General features: G+C 58.0%; 1 protein-coding gene across 12 annotated transcripts; it reads right to left on the bottom strand.

The window, feature by feature from the left end:
* Positions 1–1666: 1666 nt before the first annotated feature.
* Positions 1667–22598, bottom strand: RARG (retinoic acid receptor gamma). 12 transcript variants are annotated; one of them, XM_059185214.1, is made up of 11 exons: positions 22332–22598; positions 21522–21588; positions 20272–20378; positions 17639–17967; positions 6551–6699; positions 6192–6333; positions 5330–5490; positions 4968–5144; positions 4392–4596; positions 3796–3954; positions 1667–2990 (listed from the first exon to the last, which is right to left on the bottom strand). In XM_059185214.1, exons 4-11 carry the CDS (start codon positions 17820–17822, stop codon positions 2791–2793), a joined length of 1377 nt encoding a protein of 458 aa, XP_059041197.1. In that variant the 5' UTR covers positions 17823–17967; positions 20272–20378; positions 21522–21588; positions 22332–22598; the 3' UTR covers positions 1667–2790. The 12 variants fall into 12 exon arrangements, with proteins under 12 accessions (XP_059041197.1, XP_059041198.1, XP_059041200.1 ...); XM_059185215.1 differs by lacking the exon at positions 20272–20378 and adding an exon at positions 20150–20241; XM_059185217.1 differs by having other exon boundaries at positions 21522–21585.
* Positions 22599–22636: the final 38 nt, after the last annotated feature.

Here is a 22636-nt window from a genome sequence, read left to right as displayed (position 1 = left end):
GGCTGAATGCCACAGGCTCTGGGGCCAAACAGCCTGAGCTCCAATCCTGGATCTCTCATGACAGCCCTGAGAACTTCTGCAGTTATTTAACCTTCCTGTGGCTTCCTCTCATCGGTCCCAGGGAACTGAGGATTGCCGTGATAATTAAATGAGCTAAATCACATCAACTGCTTCCAAGAGAACCCGGGACAACCTAAGGGCTTGATAATAGACTCCGTGGATGAGAAGGAACCCAGTGAGAAGCAGAGAGGCTGAGATATTCAAGGTCCGGCCAGCTGGGAAGTTGGAGATGGACACAGGGCCTGGCTCAGAGAACGAGACTTGGCGGGGGGGCGGGGGGGGCAGTGCCAAGAAGGCAGCGGCCGAGGCTGGGAAAGGCGGAGAGGAGGGAAATGGAAGAAGCCGAGGGTGGGGTTACGTTTGCTGGAGGTCACGGCCGCTGGAGCAAGGGCAAGGATGAAGCCTGGGAGGAAAATGGGGTGTGGAAAATACCGGCTTCCAACCCACAGTTGACCACAGGGAGCTCTGAGAAGGAGCTGGACTGGAGATCTATGTTCACAGGTTGGCCTCCTCTGCCTGCCAGAGGGACCTTCTGCATGGCGGGGACTGACTGACACGTCACCACATGTAGACAAGCATCTGTCTCTTGGTGGGTGTGAGCAGCAGGTGGATTGTAGGAGTTTTGCTGCTGGGAAGAGCCACTGGAACAGAGTGGGGGCACTTCTTGGTGGGGGGGGTGCTTCTTCAGCTGGCCTCAGCTTACCAGCCCTTGTACCCTTCCCCCACAAGCAGGGGTTACTATGGCGACGACCCCTCCTTCCCCATAGGCCCTGTGGTTTCCACCACAGCTTCTTTCACTTTCTTCTTCTGCTTTTCCCCACTCTTCTTTTCTCTCTGACCCCCCCCCCATCCCCAACCTCTCTCCTACATGCACAGGTCAACCTCCAAGAAAGGTGGAAGAAAGCCAGGCACAAGGTAGGCAGGGCGTGGTCCCAGTGAGGAAGGTGGGCCGCAGAGTGTTTGTAGGGCGGGGTATGGAGGGGGAGTTGCAGAGGGGGAGTGGGGAGGCCACAGGCAATGCGCTGAGCGTGGCGGTGTTGCAGGGGCAAGGAGAGATATTAGGACCAAAGGGGGCAAGGAGAGATCGGACCAAAGGGAACAGTGGGGTCAGAAGGGGCAGAGGGAGTGATTTCTGAGGTGATAGTGGGGTCACAGAGCAGGGGAGCTCATGAAGTAAAGAGAGGGTTGGTGTAAAACAGAAACACTGCAACTCAGATGTGGGATGTGGTGGTTCTGGGGCCAGAGACCCTCATGAGAGCCAAAGGCAGCTTCGATGAACGCCCTCCCCAGAGAAGGGCAGATATCACATATACATAACCAGGGCTGTGGGGACACCTTAAAGGCCTCTGGGACCATTCACACCTTCCCAGAGGTCCACAGGGCCCAATCTAAAAGCCCACACCTGGTGGCTGTGGGAGGCCCAAAAACCCAGGGTAGGCCCCATGGGCTCCCTTCCCCCACCCTCCCACCACCCCCATCTAGGTGCATCTCATCCAATTTCCCTGGTTTCCCTCAGAAAACTGCAAAATCCAGTAGACTCACCCAGCCCCTCTCCAGGTGAGCCAGGTCATTTCCCCCACCTCTTCCCAGAGGGAGTCATGTGCCATGAGTTTCCATCACTTTATTTTGCAAAAATAGAAAACTCAGCAATATGCGATACAGCGGGGTGGAGGGGAGATGTAAACAGAGGGGAGGGAACAGCACCCTGACGCCCCCAGAGAAAAAGGGGAGCCAGTGGGAATCTTATTTGGCAGCTAAATACAAACTGGGGATTGGAGGAAGAAGGGAGGGGTCACAGGGGCCCTGGGCTCCCCCTCCCAAGACCCCTGGAGGAAGGGGTCAAGTCCAGGGTGTAAACAAAAGCTAATAAATAAATAGAGGTTTCCTCTGGGTCAGGGAAGGATCAGCTAAGCAGCGCCCACCCACCCCCCTCCCTGGGCCAAGCTGCTCTGGAGACAAGGAGTGGGGAAGGCACTAGGGGGAGAGGGATCCCCTGGCCCCTCTGTAGTGTAGGAGGGTCCCTGCCCCAGTGGCTGAGATGGGAGGCAGGGGAAGCCCAAGGCACATGACAGGGGTGGGGGACAACACGGGACTGGGGGAGGGAGGGACTTGTAACGGAGGGCACAAGGTCAACTCTGGGCCCAAGCAAAGAGGTGCCTAACGGAGCTGTGTCTGTCCCTTTCACCCTCTGGGCCCCCCAAAAATGCAGGGCCCAGCCTGGCCCAACCTGACCTGGCACGAGGCTGGGGCTCCGAGGGCAGCGTACACCTGGCAGGTGCATTAGCGGCATGAGGCACCAAGGGCAGGGGCAAGAGGGTGGGCTCAGCCCCCCCATGCCCCCTTTTTGGTCTCTAGTGTTCCTGTTTGCTCCCAGAGGCCTAAGCACCTGGCAGAGGAAGGGGCTGTGGAACTGGCAGGGTCTTCCTTCTGCCCTGGGGAGCCTGGGACCCTGGTGTCTGAGGGGCAGTGCTGAGATTTTAGAGTCCAAACCGAGGCTTACCCCTCTGCCCTCTCTCCTGGTGGGAACAGAGCAAGGCCCCAAGATTGGAGAGGGAGCCAGTTAGAACAGGGAGGGGATGAACACAGAGGCACCCCTGGAAACTTTGGCAAAAACAAGGAGCTCATTGGAAGGGGTGGAGAGAGGGCAGAGCACGTCCTCCCCCAGTCACTGGCAGTGTCTGGGAGATGGTCAGTCTGCTGCCTGGAGCCCCAACCCCCACGGCAGGGAAGTCAGGGGCCCTGGTCAGGCTGGGGGCTGCAGCCCCCTTTGCCCTGGCCCCGGGGAACCTCATCCTCGCCAGAGGCCTTGGGGTGGGGACCAGGCTGCGAGGAGTCGTCCTCAAACATTTCGGGGTTCTCCAGCATCTCTCGAATTAGGGGAGGCATCGGGCCTGGAATCTCCATCTTCAGGGTAATGGCCCTTTCCGCTCCTGCAACAGAGGGACAAAGATGTTCAAGGGAGCAGAAGCCCATGCCCCTTGAGGCCATCTCCCTAACCTTTCTCTCTCTGGGAACACAACCTTTCTCTCTCTGGGAACACACAGGAAACCATAGGAACCTAGCACAAGCCTGCCACCTCTCTGTCCCAGCTCACCCTCTCCCTACTCCATGGTCCCTGGGAGCCACTCCTCTGCTGCAGCTTCTACCTGCCTTCTCTGCCAAATTTGCTGCCCACTTATCCCATTCTTAGGCTCCAAGATCACGGCCCAACTCTCAGTCCCATCCCTCAGGCACTCCCCCTTCCCATGTCTACAGCTGGCCCACTGTTCCTAGGTCATTTCTTACTAAGCTTTAGAATAACAGCTAATACCAACTGAACCCCTACTATCTGCCACACATCCTTCTGAATCATCACTGTCCAAAAGAACTTTCTGTGAGGATGGTTCTCTCTGCTTCATCCAGCACAGTCCTCACTCACCCCTGGGCACTTGAAATGCGGCTATAGCCACTGAGGAACTGCATTTTTAGTTCAGAGCCATTCTAAGCCCGCTCTGTTAACTTGCTTAGTTCTCACAACTGGTGGGGTAACTGTTAAGTACAGTCTAGCTTCCAAACAGGAAAACAAGGTACAATAAGTAAAGGAATGTTCCCGAAGTCTGCCACCAGCCTGCGGCAGAGCTAGGAGTCCAGTGCAGGGCCCCTGATGCTCTGTTCTGGTCTTCGCTTGATGCCTGCCTGCCTGACCCGAGAGACCAGCAGGTGCCTGGAGAGGGGAGGAGTGCCCTCATGACTGACCCTTGGTGCTGATGCCCCGAAGGTCCGTGATCTTCATGAGCATCCTCGGGAACATGTAGGGCTGGCTGGGCCGCCGCCGGCGCGCATAGAGCCTCAGGGCCTCCAGCAGCGGCTCCTGCAGCTTGTCTACTTTCTCGGGTTCCTCCAGGTCCATGCGGTCTGCAGGAACAAGCACAGAGCTGTGAGAGAGGAAGAGTTGGAAGAGACAGTGAGAGGGCCCATCCCAACTGGCCCTGCCCTATGGCCCCCCGAGGCACCCCAATCTGACCCATCAGCCCTTTGCCTATGGTTCCTATGGTTCCTACCCAGACCACCTCCCCTGCTCCAGGCCCCACACCTTCTTCTCCCCTCTGGTAAATCACTCCTGCCCAGACCGCTATATCTCAGCATCAGTCATCTGGGATTTCCTCAGCTCTTCCTCTGCTCTCCTTTCTGTCCTAGGCCCCAGCGCTGCTGGGACGCTGTACTGGCTCTGAGAAGTCTGCACATGGGGCAGCTGCAACAATGAAGGACCAAGGTCTCCTGCCTGGTCCGAGAGCAGGTATGGGGTACAGTGGGAAAGGAGCGCATGTAACCACCAGGGGGCGCCCCCGCACCTCCACAGATGAGGCAGATGGCACTGAGCAGACCAGTCTCTGTGTCATCCATCTCCAGTGGCAGGAGCTGCCCAGCAAAGGCAAAGACGAGGTCTGTGAGGGGCCCAAAGCCGGCGTTGTGCATCTGGGTCCGGTTCAGAGTCAGCCCATCGGAGAAGGTCATGGTGTCCTGCTCCGGGGTGTACCTTGTGCAGATCCGTAGCATCTGGAGGTAGGCAAGGGGAAGGCTGAGTGCTGTGTCTGGGGAAGAGCCCATCTCAGGTGGAGAGAAGAGGTGATGGGGTGCATGGGAGGGAGTTAAAAGCTGAAGGAGGGCAACCTACAGCAGGCACAGGAGGGAGGCGGAGGAGGGGAATCTAAAGCTTGGGAGGGAAGAGAGGTCGGAAAGAGGCAGGGCGTCCAGAAGTGTAGGATCAGGTCTTGGGCAGGAGGAAGACAAAAAAAGCTTGGCTTTAGAGAAGATCTGGGGAGTCCCAGATTGGAGATGGGGTTGGAGGAGATAATGAGATCTTTGTGCAGACCAATTCCTTGGCCTCACAGGCTGTGGAAGGAGACAGGCCTCCGGGCTTAACTCACCAGGATGTCCAGGCAGGCGGCCTTCAGCAGAGTGATCTGGTCAGCAATGCTAAGCCCGGTAAAGCCAGGCAGCCGCTTGGCAAACTCCACGATCTTGATGATACACTTGGTGGCCAGCTCACTGAACTTGTCCCAGAGCCCCAGATCCAGCTGCACCCGGTGGTCTGCACTGGAGTTCTACAGGGAAGGCAGGTGGGAATGCAAGCTAAAGCCTGCCCTGGTGGGCTATCTTCTTTCTGCCCAAACCCCAAACTCTCCCCTCTGCATTCTGTTGCCTTTCCTTGTCCTCAGCACTAGACCGTAACCTCAATACAAACCCACAGTCTCCAAAGTGAAGGGTCCCCTGCCCTCACTGGACTCACCGTGGTATATTTGCCCAGCTGGCAGAGTGAGGGGAAGGTCTCCTGATGAGCTTTGCTGACCTTGGTGATGAGCTCTTCTAACTGAGGGCTCAGCTCATAGCTGTCAAGCGACCCCTCTTCCTTTACTTCTTTCTTCTTCTTATTCCGATCATTCCGCACAGCTTGGGGGTGAAGGTACATAGAGAGGGTCAGGACCCTCAGAACCTCCCTCTGGGTATCCCCTCTCACCCAAATTATCCTGTCCTCTGTCCTTATCATGAACATCTGTTCCCTGGGACCCTAATTGCTGCCTCAGTTTCCCTAGCTCCTATGAGCTCCCATTCCCAGGCTGGCTCTCTCCAGCCCCACCCAGGGCCTGCAGCCCCTGCTCCCTCCCCAAGCCATTCGGCTCCATCCTGCCCTTCCTGTCACCCTGCAGGAGCTGGGGGGGGGGGGCAGGATATGCAGGCGGCAGGATATCCACTTATAGCCTTGGCAGCACAATGGTGCAGGAGAGGGGGCCACCCCAGATCCACCTCAGGCTCAGTCTTGGGAGCAGGGAGGCAACTGTCAAGCCCCCCCCCCCCAACTATCTCCCCATGAAACCAGGCAAAGAGAGCCAGTAACCCCCATTCACTCATTCAGAGAAAGGATTAAGCACTGAGAGGGAAGAAGGGCAAGGGGTTGGGCCTCCTGGGTGAATGGGCGGGTACTCATCAAATAGGACTGCCCGGGGACTAAGAAGCAGAAGCAGCACGGCAAGGCAGGCCAGGTCCCAGAGGTCAAGGAAGTGGCAGCGGGCCAGCGGGAAGAGGGTAGCTACCACCCGTGGGCTGGGAGGGTTCCTGCTCTGGCCAGGCTTGGGGGGGGGGGGGCGCAATACCTTCTTTGGACATGCCCACTTCGAAGCACTTCTGTAGCCGGCAGTACTGACAGCGATTCCGGGTCACCTTGTTGATGATACAGTTTTTGTCACGGTGACACGTGTACACCATGTTCTTCTGGATGCTGCGGCGGAAGAAGCCCTGGAGTTGGGGGTGGGGGTGGGCAGTGAAGCAGGATGCTGGGAGTATACCAGCCTCTCTGGGGCCTTGTGGGTCGGCCCAGGCCCCCACCAGACTAGGGGCCAAGTCTGTGAAAAGCAGCCCCTCCCGCTCCCCAGTGAGAGCCACTCACACACAGGGTCCTGCCCCTCTAGTCTGGACCCGAGGCCCAGGGCTCCCACCCCCACTACTCACACACCTTGCAGCCTTCACAGGAGCTGACCCCGTAGTGATAGCCTGAGGACTTGTCATTGCACACGAAGCAAGGCTTGTAGACCCGAGGAGGTGGAGGGGGCGAGGGCGAGCTAGGCACCATTTCCTCTGAGCTAGTGCTCTGCGTCTCCACCGCTGGGGGGAAAGCAGTGACATGAGGGTCAGGGAGCAGGGTCCCTCACTTCTCCAGGCACCCTCACTATACACATCTACCCCATTCCCACTTCTCCCTCCAGCTCAGCGGTGCCACCACATCTCCGGCAAGGTGACTTAAAGTCCCAACAACCACGTACAGCCCCAGAGCAAATGCTTCCAGAAAACCACTCTTAGTGCACCTCCTGCATTCGGGCCATCTCCCTGCACAACAGTGCCAGTCCAAGCCCTCGTGACACTGCTCAGTTCCCCAAATTCCAGGTCCAGGTCATACTGGCAGTTAACTGCCACGGGCCTCAGTTTCCCCAGCTATCAAGTGGGCAGGGGGAGGGGTTATGGGCTGTGGCTCTGCACTCTATAGTCGCTGTCTGTCATGTCCATGTTGGTCCACCTCGTCAGATCATCTACCTCCCACCACCTTCCTCCTCATGAGGCAAGAGTTCTGGGGCCCAGTAGGCAAGTAGCAGCTAGCGCCCAGGTAGTTGACCTGATGGGATATTCAGTAGGTGGAAGAGGTCCTCAGTTTCTCTCAAGTAGTACATGGTAGATAATCTTCCAGCTTTTGCCTATCATACCGCCCCCTCCCCACAAATAACTGCCAGTGTCCTTTTCTCCAGGAACCACTGAGGCAGCGGAGCAAATGAGACACAGGTATCAAGAAAGCAGGTCAGAAGATATGCAATAGCCTGATTTTACACCTAAGGAACGGAAGCCAAGAGAGGGAAGTGGCCAGCCCAGGGCCACACTACCAGTTGATGGTGGAGCCAAGCCGCTTTGGTCCTCTGACTAAGTATAAGTGGCCTGCAGGGACTCAAGAGAAGTTGGGGAAGGAGAGACTGAGATATTTGCTCTGATTCTCAGATCCAGAAGAGGTTGGGGGTGTAGCAAAGCAGGAAAAGTCAGGTGACAGTGGGTAAACAGGGCTCGTGGGGGAGGGGAGCTACCTCTGGACCCTCTCTGAGCCTAGGTCTTCACTCCTAAACTTCCCACACAAATACCCAATTGCAGCTCAAAGGTTGGGGGGGGTGGTTCTCAGCCCCTGCCACACTGAGCATGTGTGGCTGGGAGGACACCCTCCCTATTCAGGAGGCTACTTGGGAGACCTTTTTGATTCTGCGGGTTGTTTGGGTCTGTAGTTCATCTTCCAAGGCTGGAAAAATCTATAAATTATTCAACCGGTAGGACCTGATGCCCACACCTAGAGGGCCCAATTAGTGCAAGAAAACGCTGAGACCCTCCCTGAGGAGTGGCCCACACACCCACCTCGTGAGCACCTTCTTCTTCTAACCTGCCGTGGCCCACCTGGTCAAAAGGACGGCCCCAGGCCGCCAGCAGGGCTGAAGGAATGCCCAGGATGCCGGGGTTCTGGGCTAGCTCCACCCACCCCATAGGAGGGAAGCCCTCCCCACCCACCCACACGCAGACCCCATTAGCATAAGAATCCTGCTAGAGAGAGATTTCCAGTTGGAAAAGGACCGAGGAGAGGGGAGGAAAGAAGGTGCCTCCAGTCTATTCAGGACCGGGGTGGGGGTGGGGGGGACTCCAGGAGGCGCTGGGGCGGAGAGATGCGGGGTGGGCTGGAATGCCTTTCAGGACCCCTCCTGACATCCTAGGAGGGCACAAGTGCGGCCCACAGGCCAGTGCGTGGGATGGTGTTCGCTCCAGCGCTGACGCCCTCCCTGCCCGCAGAGCGCTGCCTCATTTCCTCTCTTGCGAAAGGGCCTGGGTGCGGTCAGACTGGCATGGGGCAGTGCCAGGCAATTACAAGACTGGGGGCCGCAGGGAGACAGCCCTGGGGACAACTTTTCCTGTCTAAATGGTAGTGTCACCCCTTCTGGGCACCCCTCTGGCACAAGCCCGCCCCCTGAACCCTAGAGTGCAGCCCAGGGGCTCTGGGGGCGAAGGGCACAAGAGAGCTAATTGGCTTAGGCCTGCTCAGAGTCTTCTCAGCCCTGGGCCCAGACCCCAACAGGAGCTAGGCAGGGGCCCCTGCCGGGAAGGAGGGGGGTGGGCTCTAGGTTTTTCTCCTTTTAAAGCCCAAATTGCTGAAATTGAGGAAATTCCTGGCCAGGCTGAGCGGAGCTTCAAACAAACTCTTTATAACCGGCTGTAAACGCTCCCAGCTGCGAGGCACAGGGCTGAGAATCCCAGACTCACAGTCTGACACACACCTCCTGGGAGACACTCACACATCCACAGCACACAGGGCACAAAAGCAGACACACTACCCATGGGCCCCCATAGCCCAACCACCCCTGGAATGGGAGAACACACAGGCGGGGGTAAAAGCACACTCACTCCAGCCACACGGTGGAGGCACAAGTCACTGACACAACACCCAGCTTCACATTTGCAAGAGAGCAGCTCCACGACCAGACAAACACCCCCAGCCTGCCAGCGCAGCACCAGGACTCTGGCAAACACCCACAAACACACCATGTGGCCCTCTCCTCAAGGGAACTCTTCCCTTCCCCAAAGCAGACATAGGTCTAAACTACTTTCTCTCTGAAAGTGTGTGGAGCAGGCCTGAAGCCCACCAAGACCCTAGAGGCCAAAATTATTGGTCCAAATTGAAATGCAAAAAAACAGACTGCCAGCCAAGTCCCTGAGACTGCCAAGCTCCTGAAAAAAGGACCCAGCCCTCACAAAAACCCCTCCTGAGAAAGTCTCTGCACCTCAGCACTCCTCCCAACATACCCCAACTCCCCTTCCTATTGGGCAGTGAAAGGAAGGTTAAGAAGTCACCAGGATTTGGTGCAAAGTAATAACAGTTCCATGCTTTCTCCACCCTACAAATGCCACACTTTTAATTCTTGCCCCGCCCCACCCCCAAAGTTGGATCTTCTGCTTGCCACCTCCCTCCTCCAATCTATGAGCAGCATTGCCCTGGAACCAAAAGCACCCCTCCCAAAAAAAAAGAAAAAAGAAAGAAAAAATACACTAAGGAAGGAAAAAGAGCAGTAAAGAAAAAAGTAAAGGGGGGGAGCCAAACTCTCGTAAACAGCGCTGCCGAGTGCCAAGGAGCGAGGCGCGTTGGCGGGGTCTCGGTGACCCCGCGCGCGCACTCCCCCTGCGCCCTCCGCCCCGCCCGCCGCCCGCCCCTTCCCAGCTGCCCACAAGCCCCTCGCCCCGGCGTCCGCACCCGGCTACCAGCGCACTCCCAGCCCCGGGTAAATTTGGGGGGTGTTCAAGGCTCCCCTCCCGGCTCCTCCCCACACCCACCCCCGCCAGGCACTTCGGCCCAGGCTTCAAAGCCGCCTCTCATCTGGACTTCATTTTTACTGCCTCTCAGTCCCCAGCTTTTTATTACCGCTCTGGAAAGGGGTTCCAGGGCCCCAGGCCTGGCATCTCCCATTTCACAGAGAGGGGAAGATGGATATTTGGGGACCCAGGAGTCCAGTTCTCCGTGCCGCTGCCTCCTGCGGGCCACCCCCCACCGTCAACAGACTTTGGGTAAACTTTTCGCTTTCTACTGAACTTGTGCGTGTCGGAGCCGTAGGAAAAAGTCGTCTCGCCGCATACAACCCTATACACAGTTCCAAACGTTGCTTTTTAGGGTGGGGGAGGGGCGCAAGAGCCCAGCCCTCTCCCCGTTGTGTGCACCACCCGGACCACTCCGCACGCAGAGCACACAGGATGCACGCCCGAACACGGCACTTTCCAAAACCGCCCCCGCAGTCACGCAGGGGCACACGCCTTCCCGGTCCCACGCCACAAACATCTCCACGCAAGGGCCATGCGGACCTGCCAGCGCTGTCGGAGGGCGACAAGGCGTGGAGAGACCCCCCCTACACTCACAGCCACACCGCCTACATAAGGCGCTGCACACTCCAGGGATTCACACGCTCTGCAAATATTTTTTACGCTCTCAACTTCCCACATGGACTCTACAAACGCCACCCACGGTCCTGGGTGCCATATCCCTCCGGGCCACGGACCTGCGGGCACAAACTACCAATAGCAATTCGGTCTCTCCCTATCCCCAGAAGTTCTGGAGTGGCATCAACCGCAGCTCCTAGCTAAACACCCACCATAAAAACCACACACACTCCAAACACTACGGCACACACCCAAAGGAGTTGCTGAGGTCCCCACGTTTAAAGGGCCAGTACCTCTCTTTCCTACACAGCCGCCCCTCACATAGAGTGAGAATCTCCGCTTGCACCCCGGTTCCACCTTTTACACATGGAAAGGGGGAGGCGTTGCCTCTCCTGCACCCCTCACCCCACCCCTGGGCTCTGGTACCTACATTGCAGACTGGCGGGTTGAGGCCAGGCAAAAGACTCAAATCCGGCGAAACAGGAGCTGCCGGTGGCTCTGCGCAGCAAGCCCGCCCCGGGCCCGGACACCCCGTACAGCCGTCGCGGACCCGGGGCAAACGTTTCCATGCAGTCGTACATTGCGACCCGGCTTGGAGAGAAGCTGGGTGCTAGGAACACCAAGGACCCGCAGCCGATTCCCCCTCCTCCCCCGGCGGCGCCCCGCTCCTGGAGGGGGGGAGGGGGAAGGCTAGCATAGGGCGCCAGGCTGCATGGGGGGTAAGGGGTGGGCGGGGAAGAGGGGGATCCCCAGCAGGGGAAAGGGACTGGGCGGGGCGCAAAGCCGGGGCTGCCGCATCGGCCGCGGTCCGGCTCACTCTGGGCGCCTCGGCGGCTAACACTGGGGAGACCTTTTGTAAAAGCGAAGCCCGGAGGGGTGGGGGGGTGGGGCTTGGAGAGCGAAGGGGGCCGGGCACTAAGATTAGCGGAGCTGGGAGTGGAGCGGACACTTACACTCGCACCCGGCGCGCGCGCTTGCTTAGACACATAACCGTGCATGCATTTATCTAGGAAGGCACCACGTATCTGCAAATATGCAACAGTGCGCGTGCATTTATCTGCACGCACACAAAACCATAGCTGCACAAACGCTTGTGCAAGCACATCTAGCTCGGGAGAATGCTGTTAAGGATTCTGTCTCCACAGCCCCGAGGCTTTGCACGCATTTGCACTTCGGCGCGTGCCCTGGTCGGGAAAGGGGGAAGGAGTGAAGGAACCAAGCACACGCATTTCCTTTTGAGTTTCCCCCTCCTCTCCCCAGCACTTTTTGCACACAAGTCGATACAGGCAGGGGTATCAAGGAAGACGGGGGAGAGGGGAACATGGAGGTTCCGGGCGCCCGGCAGTTCTTCGGAGCTCGGGGACCTGCACTACCTCCACCCCCTCATTCCCAGGCCTGGCTCCTCCCTCTCCCTCCGCGCGCGCGCTTCGGGGCCGAACCGTACATTCCTGCGGCTCGGCGCGCGCGGCCTCCTCCTTCCTTCCCGTTCTCCCCACCCCCGGTCGAAGGGCCTGAGCGCGCTCCCGCCGTGAACTCTCCGGGAACCCCCCTCGGGGCGGGTGGCCGGGCGCGCTCACCTCCTCCTGACCCGGCCCCGCCCCACCCCGCCCAGGCCGTCGCCAGCGCCGCCGCGGAGTCCCCCGCCCCCTCCAGCGCAGCCCGGAGTCTACCCCTCCCAGCCGGAGCCGTCCTCCCTTCGCCGCGTCCCGGGCTGCCTCCCTCGAAGATCTCTGAGCCCCGTCCCGCGACTGACGCTCCCCAGTCGCTCCACCACCTCTCTCAGTGCCCCTTCCTCGAGCCTGACTTCACTTTCCGAGCACAAAATTGCCACCCCAAACTGTCCCTACAGTGCCAACCGCGCCTCCGATGAACTTGCCCTGCTGAGTGCCAACTCCCCTCCCCCAGACTTTCTACCGTGCCAGTGGCCCCAAAGTGCCAAGGGTCCCTCTCGGCTGTAACTCTCGGGTCCGGTCGTCAACTGTTCTCATTACACATCACCCCCCATGGGCAGTCACTGGCCCTTCTCCCCTTCAGTGCCACACTGAGTGCCCTTCAGATCTCCGAGGGCCGCCTCGCTGTCCCCTCGGTAGCCCCTTCCGGGCACTGAGCGCCCTCGCCCGGCGGAGAAGTGGGTGAGGGGGGCTGGGGTTTGGCCACGTCAAGAGTTTGCCCTCGCCGCCCGGCCGAATCGGGGACCCTGGCCCCGGGACAGCGCCAGCGGCGGCGACTCCCGGAAACCGCCCCCTCCCCCGCGCCCCGCCCGCCCGCCCGGCGGGCCGGCCCAGCCGGCTCTGTCAGCGCGGCTCGCACGGGGAGCGCCGGGGGAGCGGGAGCGGCGCCCGGCCGGCCCCTTCCCCCGCCCGGCTGCTGCGGCTAGGCCAGGGCGGGGCGCGCTTTTCTAAGAATCTGTTGTACCGGGTGGGGGGCGCACTGGGGTGCTGCAGGAGTGGGGCGCCAGTTTGTAAGAATAAAGAGCAGGAAGGGGTGCCAGGAGTAGGCAGGGAAGGAAGGCGGGTGCGGAGGAGGGGCCGGGGTGGTGGCCCGGGACTGGGGGGGCGAGCTGGTGGGGGGGCGGGGCTGGGACGGAGGGCCTGGCTCTTGGATGGCGGGGGAATGGGGAGTGCGGCCGGGGTGGCAGAGCTGACGCGGGGGGGGGGGGGGGGGTGTTGAAGTGGGGATGAAGTGGGAAGGCAGCGTTCTTTCCAACCCAATGTGAGCTCCCTGCTCTTGCCCCCCGACCTCAAATACCCCATTTCTCAATCCAGCCCCGGACACACACACAAAAAGAAGGTGTGGGGGAATGATAGATTTCTGAGTCAGTCTCTGGGTAGTGGTAAAAAAAAAAAAAAAAATCAATTAAGTATAAAATGGAAGTACCCCCAAAACCAGGGGGAAAAGAGCCCTGATTAGTCAACTCTAGGCTGTCAGTCCCCAACCCCCCCTTCCTCCTCCGAAATCTGAAAGGTCCCAATTAAGTCAGCCCTGCCTGGTTGGTAATTAGAACCAGAAGTGGCCAGGCCACAGGGAGGGGGGTTGGGAGTGGGGCACAGGAGGGGGGTGGAGGGCTCCAGGAAGTCATGAGTCCTCAATAACCCCCCTTTCTCTTCACCAGATGCACCCCACTCCTCATGACCCCATCTGTGTGTGCTTCCCAGGCACTGCAGGGAGAGGGGGCCTTATAAGGGACAAGGCATTAGAGTGCCAGGCCCACCCTTCCCATCAACCCCAACCCCCCCATTCTAGACAGTCTTAGCACAGCCTTGAAGAGAGGGTAAGAGGACGGGGGAATCTAGTGCCCCTTCTTATCCCCAAAGTCCCCCCAGCCCTTATTGCAGCAATTAGACCCATTAGCCTTCTAGCATTTCATGGGAACCAGATGTTCTCCACCAGCCTGGTGGGAGTATGAGGGGGGGCTGCTGCCTGACTCACCCCCCCTCCCAATCTATGATCCCCACCACCACCACAGTTCACCCCTCCCAGCTAGAGCCCCACAAAGGCAAGACCTCAGAGGCAGAGAAGTGTACCCCTCCCCCCACTAACAGGGCCATTAGCACTCAGGGTCTTGCATGGTCACCCCTCCCGAGCCTCTACCACCCCAGCAATGATGAGTTTGGCCAACGAGGGACTGTGGAGGGAGGAACAGCTTACTGCTATGCACCCCTCCTTTCCCCCCTCCTGCCACCTTCTGGATAGAGCTGGAGGATAAGTGGCTCCGAATACCTCATGCTAAATTCTCCTTTTCTTCCAAAACCTTCCCTCAAAAAGGTGAAGAGGGGGCATTTCAAAGCAAGAAGCCCCACCCTGAGGGTAAGTCCTAATTTAGGAGTCCCACCTGAAGGACAATAGGGAGAGGGGATCTCTGGAGGAGGGGGTAGCAGAAGAGAGAAGGGAGGTGTGAATGAGGGATGGGGCCCAAAGCAGGGGTGTAAAGAAGGAGCCGGGCAGGATGGGGGCTGGGACTGGGTAGGGGGCCAGGAGAGGGGGGTGCAGCCTGGGCCCCAGTGGCGGCGGCTTGCCCAGCTTCCCCCCCCCCCCCGCCCGCCAGAGAGGTTTCCTGTTGCAATCAAAGCCCCGTTTGTGTAGGCCTGGAGCTGGAGCCCGAGCCTGAGCAGTGGAGACCGGGGAGGGGAGGGGAAGGAGGCAGTGGGCTGGGGTTTTTTCCTGGAGGAGGCCTCGCCCGCTGCCTGCTCGCCACCCTTACCCGCCTGTTCTGCTGGCCTCCTCTCCCAGCGTCTGGGTTCTCTCTGTGTCTGTGCCTTTTGGCCTGTGTAGTTCTCTGTCACCTCACTTAGGTCCCTGAGTCTGTCTTTTTTCAGTTTCTTTTAAGTAGAACTCTTTTTCTTCCTGTGCCAGCCTGCCCTCAGTTTCTCCATGTGACTTAGTGCAGTGCAGCCTGGGCTCCTTGCCCCAGGGACACTGTCACCAAGTTCAGAGGATAAACAGGGCTAAGTCCTCTACACCACAGACATCTCCTCAAGCAGGGAAGAGGGCAAGGCTTCCCTTCCCTCCCATCCCACTCTGTTCCCTGTAGTCTTGACAAAGCAAATAGAACACATCAGTGTTCATAAACACAGAGATACAGAGAGACGCAGACCCCAGGGTTTCATACACCCGTGTGAGCACGTACACCGGGACAAGCAAGCAAGCGCGCGCGCACACACACACACACACACACACACACACCCCTCTGCTTTTCCATGCACACAGGCCTGTGCTTGCCTCCACAGCACATGCCCCCCTCCCTTTCCCCTCCCGCTCCCCACTTCTGAGATGCCTGCCTTACCCACTCAGGCCCCTGGAGAACCCCAAGAGGTGGAGCAAGATTTCCCTTCTCAATGTGGATGTCTCCAAGGTGCTAGGGACCCAGCGGTAGGATCCAGGAGGCAGCCTCAGGGAGAAGTTCCAGACTCCTTCATGCACCACCCTCCCTCCCCTAGACTAAGAGAGAGAGGGCGAAGAGAGAGACACAGACTCAAGGTGAGTGTGACTTTGGCATCCGATCTAGGCCTCCAACCCCTCTCCACTGGGTGGCCCTAGGCAAAAAGGGACAATGGGGCAGAGAAATGAGAGACTATGCCCTTTCACCCCTCAGCTGCTCTCCCACTTTGTGAAGTCTCCCAGACCCCAGAATCCCTTCCTCTCCCCTTTGCCTCCCTCTCATTTGCCACTGGGCCCTGCATGCCCCACTCCCATGCAGGCTGTCTGGACCCAAGCCTTCCCCTCCTCTCCACCCCACCAGCACCTCTCTGCCCAGGCCTGTCCCCCCCCCACCCCCTGCTGCCAGCTACACCCTCCCCAACTACCTGCCCTGATTTTGGCTCCTCCCTTGGATTTCTCCTTTCAGTCCCCCTCCCCCCTTTCAGTGCAGCCTTGCTGGGATAGAGCCCAGTGTGACCCATTCCCTTGCCTTGACCTCGCTTTGATCCCTGACCTTGATCTCAGCGTGTCCAGAGCACAGGAGAACTTCCTTGGGGACTTGGCCACATGCTCTCAGCATTCCCCCACTACCATTCTTTTTCTCCTCTCCCTCCTTACTCCTCGCTCCCTTAGTAGCCTCTCCCAGAACCTAGGGAAACCAAGTCCCAAGGCACTGAGTTGTAGGATTCTCCGTTCTCTGTGCGATGGGTGGTTTCTTTCTCCCTCCTCAGGCCCTGGGATAGATTCATGGGGTGTAAATGAGGCAGGGGAAGTCCAGCTGAGGTTTCCAAAAAGGGGGCTTTGTGCTCTCTTGTTCACTTGTATACCACCCAAATATCCCCTTTTGGTCTACAGACGTGCCACCAGAAGGCCTCAGCAACCAGACACACCGTCGTCAACAGCCCTATTAAATGTGGCCTCCTCACACTGACTCTGTTGTGTGCACTGGAATCTATGTATGAGCAGAGAGTCTCGAGGACAGGCTGTGCCTAGACAACTGTATATGGTCTATACACACATGTGCACTCACACTCACAAACACACACATTCACACACCTTCTCCAGATGAGCACACTCTTTCCACTAGAACTGCCAGCCCATCTAGTCACCCCTTCACACAAACACACAACCCTCCATGTGCACCCCTCCTGAAGGCAGGGCCCTTTCTCTCCCACCTCTCTCTCCCTGACCTTGCGGGGCTATAAAGGATGTCTTTATCTTTCTGTCTTTTTTTTTTTCCTTCTCCGTCTCTGGGCCTCCGCTTTTCTGCCCTTCTCTGTGCCTCTTCTTCCATCACTGCCCCTTCTTTCCAGGTGAGGGTTCTCTACACCTGCTCACATGTGGCCCCTTTACCCCCCAGCAGAACGCAGCCACCCAGCCCTCCAGCCCCTGGGCACCCACGCCTGTCATGGCTTGGTCAAGAAGACCCACTACGAAGTGGGAGGCAAGAGGATCCAGAAGCAAGAGGAGAGGCCTGACGCTTGTCTGCTGTCAGCACTCAGGCTTATCCCAAAGAGGGCAGGCCTGAGGGACAAGTAGGGATCTGCACAGCATGTGGGCACCACGCCAGAGCTAGAGGGAGGGGAGGAGTCCAGAACCCACAGGGCTGGAGGAAAGGATGCTTCTGGAACACCCCCTTACCTCCCCGGATTACTTATGGTATAAGGGCCACCTTCTCTGCAGCTGTTTCCACCATCCCCACCACCAAGAGGAGAGTTCCCTGACCCCACACATCTTTGGGCACTTGGCACTATTTCATTTCTTTTCTGTGCTGTCTGCCTCTAAGCTGCCTCACCAGCTTCACCCCTTGATCACAGTCAGCTGATTGGCCTTCCAGACTCCTTCACCCCCAAGCTGTTCCCCCACTGTACCCACCACAGCATACAGGCAGGAGCCTCACACTTCCCCAGACACACCCCTGGCTGCCCATAAAAAATATTCTCCACCACCAGTTGACTCAGGAGGCAACATTCTAGGCTTTGGGGGCAGGAGAACTCTCATTTGCAAACAATGTCATTTGTTCCACATGCAAACCCCCTCTCACAACCCCTGTCCCCTACTACTTTAGATCAAACCCCCAACCCTGCCAGCCTTGCTAACTAGGGTGCCAATGTTTTCTAGCTCCCACCTCTAAATGTCCTCCAGTTTCCCCCTGCCCTCATCCCCCAAGGTCCCTGAGACTCACACAGAGAGGCCATCTCCTTGGGGAGGTCAGGCTGGCCCAGGCCCCGGAAGCTAGGACTCAGCATCTCAAAAGGTGGAGACCCCCTGAGAGCCCCTGGGAAGGCGAAGGGGAAGCCAGCCCCCGGGTAGCCAGATCCAGGCCCCAGGCCACCAGCTGCAAAGAGTCGTTCCTTATTGGTGGCCATCGCTGTGGTGAGGGAGGCAGTGTCCCCTGGGGTCTGCAATGGGCGGGGGAGGTCTTCAGCCACAGCCCCCGCCCATGCCCACTGCCCCAGCCTGGGAGGCTCCGTGCCCGCCCTTCCTGGCCTGCCCACTGGGTCTCCAAGAGTCCTGGGGAGAAAGAGAGGAAAGGGAAAGATAAGAGAATGATCACCAGAAGGTTCCAAGCCCCCTGGCCCTCTCTCACTTAGAGCCTTTTCCCTCCATGCTTCTAAGGTTTACACCACCCTAGCTCTACCCCAGGGTAGAAGGCAGGGCAGGATCTTATGCAGGTTGAGGAAAAAAATTCTCCAGGGAAGGGTAAACTAGTTCAGGTCTTAGGAATCCCGGCAGAGAGGACCCCTAAGCTGACACGTGACTGTGAAGCCCAAGAGCGAGCCCTAGACCCTTGATTTAACCTTCACATCAATCCTGGGAGGTAGGAATTAGGATTCCCATTTCATAGAAACTGAAGTTGAGTCACTGGCCTAAGATCACGAGGCTGTAAGTGGTAGAGCCAGGATTCAAACCCTCCTGTTGTGAGTTCAAGCCCCATGTTGGGTATAGAGCTTATTTTAATATTTTTTTAAAATTTTTAAAAAATAAGAATTGGGCTCTCTGCTCAGCAGGGAGCCTGCTTCCTCCTCTCTCTGCCTGCCTCTCCACTTACTTGTGATCTCTCTGTCAAATAAATTTTAAAAATCTTTAAAAAAAAAAAAAAGAAGAAGAAGAAGAAGAAGAAAGAGACTAAACTCTCTACCACTCTGGGGAAAGCAAACATATTTCTGTTGTAAGTTTGGGGCCCTACATCTCTCTGGAAAGGAGTAGTGGTCCAGTGGTTAGGAACCCTGACTCTGGAGCTGGGCTACCAGCATTGATCCCCACTACTCACTAGCTGGACCTTGGGTGTGTTACTTAATCTCCCCTTGCTGAATTTTAGTTTCCTCATTTGTCAGTTAGGAATAATAGGGCCTACTTCATAAGGTTGTTGTAAGGATTAAATGATTTCACATATGTAAAGCGCTTAGATTAATCTAGGGCACATATTAAATACCATGTGTCTCATGTCATTTCTCTTTGTACCTTCTCTTCCTCCATAGCTCTCTTGTAGTTAGCATTTTCTTCTGTCCCCATCTTCCTCAATACTCCCTCTTCCAGTTCCCCCTCTCCCAGTTTGATCTCTATCTCCATTATCCCTCACTCCTTAACCTGTCTTGCCTACTCTCCTTCAAAACCACAGATGTTGATGGAAGCCCCACTGAGTGCTAGGTATGAGGCCAGGGAGCAGCTCCTTTCCTTGTCCTCACCTTACTTTACTTCCCCAACTCCTTTTCTCTGTCTTCTCTGAGCCTTCTCCTTCTAGGAAGCCCTCCCTACATCCTCCCCTCCCTCAAGTGTGGCCTGGCCCCAGTAGATGTTTAACCTGAGCCCAGGGGAGGGACAAAGGAAGGAAGGAGAGAGGAAATGGGAATCCAAGGACTGGGGAGGTGGTTTCTCTCCTGATGCTCTGACAAAGGAAAGTTTGACTTTCCCAGGAGCCCCAGAATTGCCCACCCTAGGGGAGTTAGGGGGAAGGAGAGTCACCCAGCCTGGGTACCTCCTCTACCAGCCAGAACCATAATGGATTGTGGTGCGGAAGGACAGAGAAAGACTGAGAATGAAACACATACAGATCATGGGGTGGGCAGGCCCAGAGGTAGGTGATAGGCATTTCTGCATCTCTTTTCATCAGTCTTTGCTTCTAGGACCAGTATCTCTACATCTTTGTACCTCTGTTTCCCTTCATTCCTCCCTCCCTCCCTTCCTTCCTTCCCTCTTTTCTTTCTTCCTTCCTTCCTTCCCTTCTTTCTTTTCTATCTCTCATCTACCTTGGCCTTCAAACTCCTGAGGGCAGACTCTCTCGTGGAAGTTACAGAAACTTAGACCCTAACACCACCACCCTTCACTCACTCCTGATGCAAGAAGCAACCCTTGCTCCTCAAGAGGCATCACCCATATCCCCAGTGCCCTCAGACTCCTCAGCCCAATGTCTCCCCAGGCCTAAAAGGCTGACCCCCAAGCCCCTAGGGTCCTCCTCCTTTTCCTTCCCCTATTCCCTCACGTCCTCACCCCTGCTTAAGCCCAGGTGGAGCCAGGAGTCCGGGCCCCAGAGGCCCCTGGGCCATAGCTCAACAGGCTGGGCCACATTCCAGGTGGATTAACCCCTAGGATGCCAAGGGTGAGAAGCTACAAGAGCCCCCCCATCTTCTTCAGACTGCCTTCCACTGGGCCCCAGCTCTGGCTCCAGCACTCACTGTCCTTGCTTCTCACTTACGGGTGGGAAACGGCGACCTGAGTGTGGGGCAGGAGGACGTCGGTGTCCCAGAGAGGGATGCTCAGGCTCCTGGTCCTTACTGAGGAATGAAGCTGTAATGAGGGAAGGATACCCCAGCTCACCTTGGGCTTCCACCTATTTTGCCTCAGAGAAGGGACTTGAGAGTTGAGTGGAGAAGGGAAGGACACAGAGAGTCATCCATTTCTGAGCCCTGGTTCCTCTGCCCTGGCTGGGAAGGGAAGGGGACCAGAGGGTCTTAGGTTCTGGGTGGAGGAAGGCACCAAGGGACTGAGGACAGTGGTACAGAGAGTAAAAGGAAATCCTGCACTAGGGACCCAGAAGCGTTGGTTCTTTGGGGAACCTGTGGAAGGAAGAGAACCCTTCTCTCTTCCCAAGATGCCACCTCAGATGGAGGCGGGGCTGACTAGGGTACCGGGGGCCCTTACAAAGCTGCTTCTCTTAGGGCTGTGGTGGAGTTGAGGGAGGGCATGGATGAAGGGGGCTGCCGGATGGGGGGGAGCAAGTCTCCCTGCCGCCCTGGCCTGCTCTAGAGCTTGGAACAAAGCTGCTCTTGTCGGCTGCTCTCCACCCGCTGCCCCCCTCCCCCCTGTATAAACACGACCACCTTTTTCCATGACCCCATCCCCAGCCTGGGCAGAGAACCCAGGCATCCTCTGCTCTAGCTTGGGCCCCCAGCCTGCTCCCCAGGAGGCAGCGGTGGCCTGGGTTTCCCTGGCCTTGTGCCACCCTTGGGGGAGTCAAGACCCTTGAGTCTCCACCTCTCATCCCCAGGTGCCCTCCCTCCACCTCACTGGCCCCAGGGAGGGGCAGTGCCCAGGAGGCAGGCAGGCGGGCAATGCCAGTGGAATGTGTGTGGGCAATGGAGGGCACGGGCAGGGTGGGGCAGAGGGGGGAACTGGAGGTGCCAGTTAGGTGGCTTTCTGAGCCAGGGGTGGGGGTGTGCCGGGGTGGGGGGGGTGTGCCCTGTTCTGCCTACCAGGCTTTAAGCTACAGTGTGCATGCGTGTGTGTACGGGAGCATGCATGTGGGGTGTGTGTGTGTGTGTGTGTGTGTGTATGTCTATTTGGGATACCCTTGCTCCAGGCACCCTGCATGTACTACCTCGTGCCCCCCACCCCTTTCCTCTCTCTTCTTGCCTCAAGGATATGGGACACTGCCTGTGGTCCTCAACCCAAACTCGGCATCAGAGGAGTGATATTAAGAGCAGGAGCCTCAGACCTGAGGTCTGGAATTGCACCTACCCTGTACATGGGCCTTGAAGGGGCACAGTCATCTCAGCTTTTCCCCCTACAGACCCCTCTTTAGCCTCCCCTGCCACCCCCACCCCCACCCCCAGCCAAGGCACTCTTACCCTCTGGCCACCTGCAGAGCTGCCCTCCTACATACTGGGTCAGGTTGAGGGGACTGGGCTGTCACTGCTGAAGACAGAAAGGCATGTCAATGGGGCTCCCAGACTAGGACTCCTAGGTCCCTGGCCCAGTCTTGCTGATCTTCCTTTGTTCCCTTTGCCTCCCCTCCTGAATACTCCTGAGTAGCCCCCATCCTTGGCTGGAGGGAGCAAAGACTCACAGCCTGCTTGGGGACAAGTGACAGGGAATACAGAAGTGCAGTTTAAGGAACCTTCTCAGACCCCTATCCTATCCACTTGTCTCTGCAAACTCCAGGACCCAAAAGGCTCGGAGCACTTGCCTCTGGATGTCTCCTTGCCCTTTGGATGTCCCAGCTGGGCCATTCCACCAGGAAAGGAGGAACCTGGACCAGTTTGGACCAGAAGTTCACCCGTCAGACTCCCCTGGGGAAGCCTGAGGGAGGGCTAGCGAGGTCCTTCCACACAGAAGGGAACCCTGTCTTCCCTCGCGCTCCAAAGCGCAAAAGTAGGCTAGAAACCCCCTGGCTGAAGACTGTTCCCCAAGCGCTCTCCCCAAATGAAGTCTCGCTGAAGCCCAACCCAGCCCCAGTCGGTCTAAATCTTTCCTATTCCCTCCCGCAGCGGGGCCGACCCCCAAGCTGGGCAGGAAGCCCCTCCAGCGCTGCGGACTGCCAGAGCAGCGGAGGCAGGGACTGAGCAGCGTAGCTGCCCCGCGCCCCCGCCCCCAGCCCACCTCGGCGGGGACCCAGGCGTCCGCGGGCGGCGGCGAGCCTGCTTCCCCGCCTGACTCACCTGGAGGGAAGGGAGGGGGAAGGGAGGCCGGAGACGCCCCGAGGTCCCGGCGTCGGGCGGTCGCGGGGATGCGGCGTCGCAGTGTCAGGGGCTCGCGGCAACGGGGGGCTTTGGGGGGGCACGGGCTCTAGGCTGGGACTGTCCCGGGGCCTCTCCGAGCCCGCCCGCCCACGTGACCGCCCCAAAATATCCGACACATTTTCTCCCAAACCGCACACTGACTCTGCAGGCGGGGACACGGAAAATATTTTCTTTCTTTTTCTCCCTCCCCACCCCCCCACCTCCCTCCCAGCCTGGCTCCCTCC

This window comes from Mustela lutreola, chromosome 8 (assembly GCF_030435805.1).
Source record: "Mustela lutreola isolate mMusLut2 chromosome 8, mMusLut2.pri, whole genome shotgun sequence".
Taxonomy (NCBI): domain Eukaryota; kingdom Metazoa; phylum Chordata; class Mammalia; order Carnivora; family Mustelidae; genus Mustela; species Mustela lutreola.
Note: the sequence above shows the minus strand (reverse complement) of the source record. Positions and strands in the feature narration are given on the sequence as shown.

What these genes read in the sequence shown, in the direction of transcription:
- RARG (XM_059185212.1), bottom strand. Translation starts at nt 21,902, where the DNA reads ATGGCCCAGCTGGGACATCCAAAGGGCAAGGAGACATCCAGAG. An exon ending in CAAGGAGATGGCCTCTCTGT is followed by an intron (nt 6,700 to 17,638) that starts GTGAGTCTCAGG and finishes CTTTCCCCCCAG; the next exon opens with CGGTGGAGACGCAGAGCACT. An exon ending in AGCTGGGCAAATATACCACG is followed by an intron (nt 5,145 to 5,329) that starts GTGAGTCCAGTG and finishes CCTTCCCTGTAG; the next exon opens with AACTCCAGTGCAGACCACCG.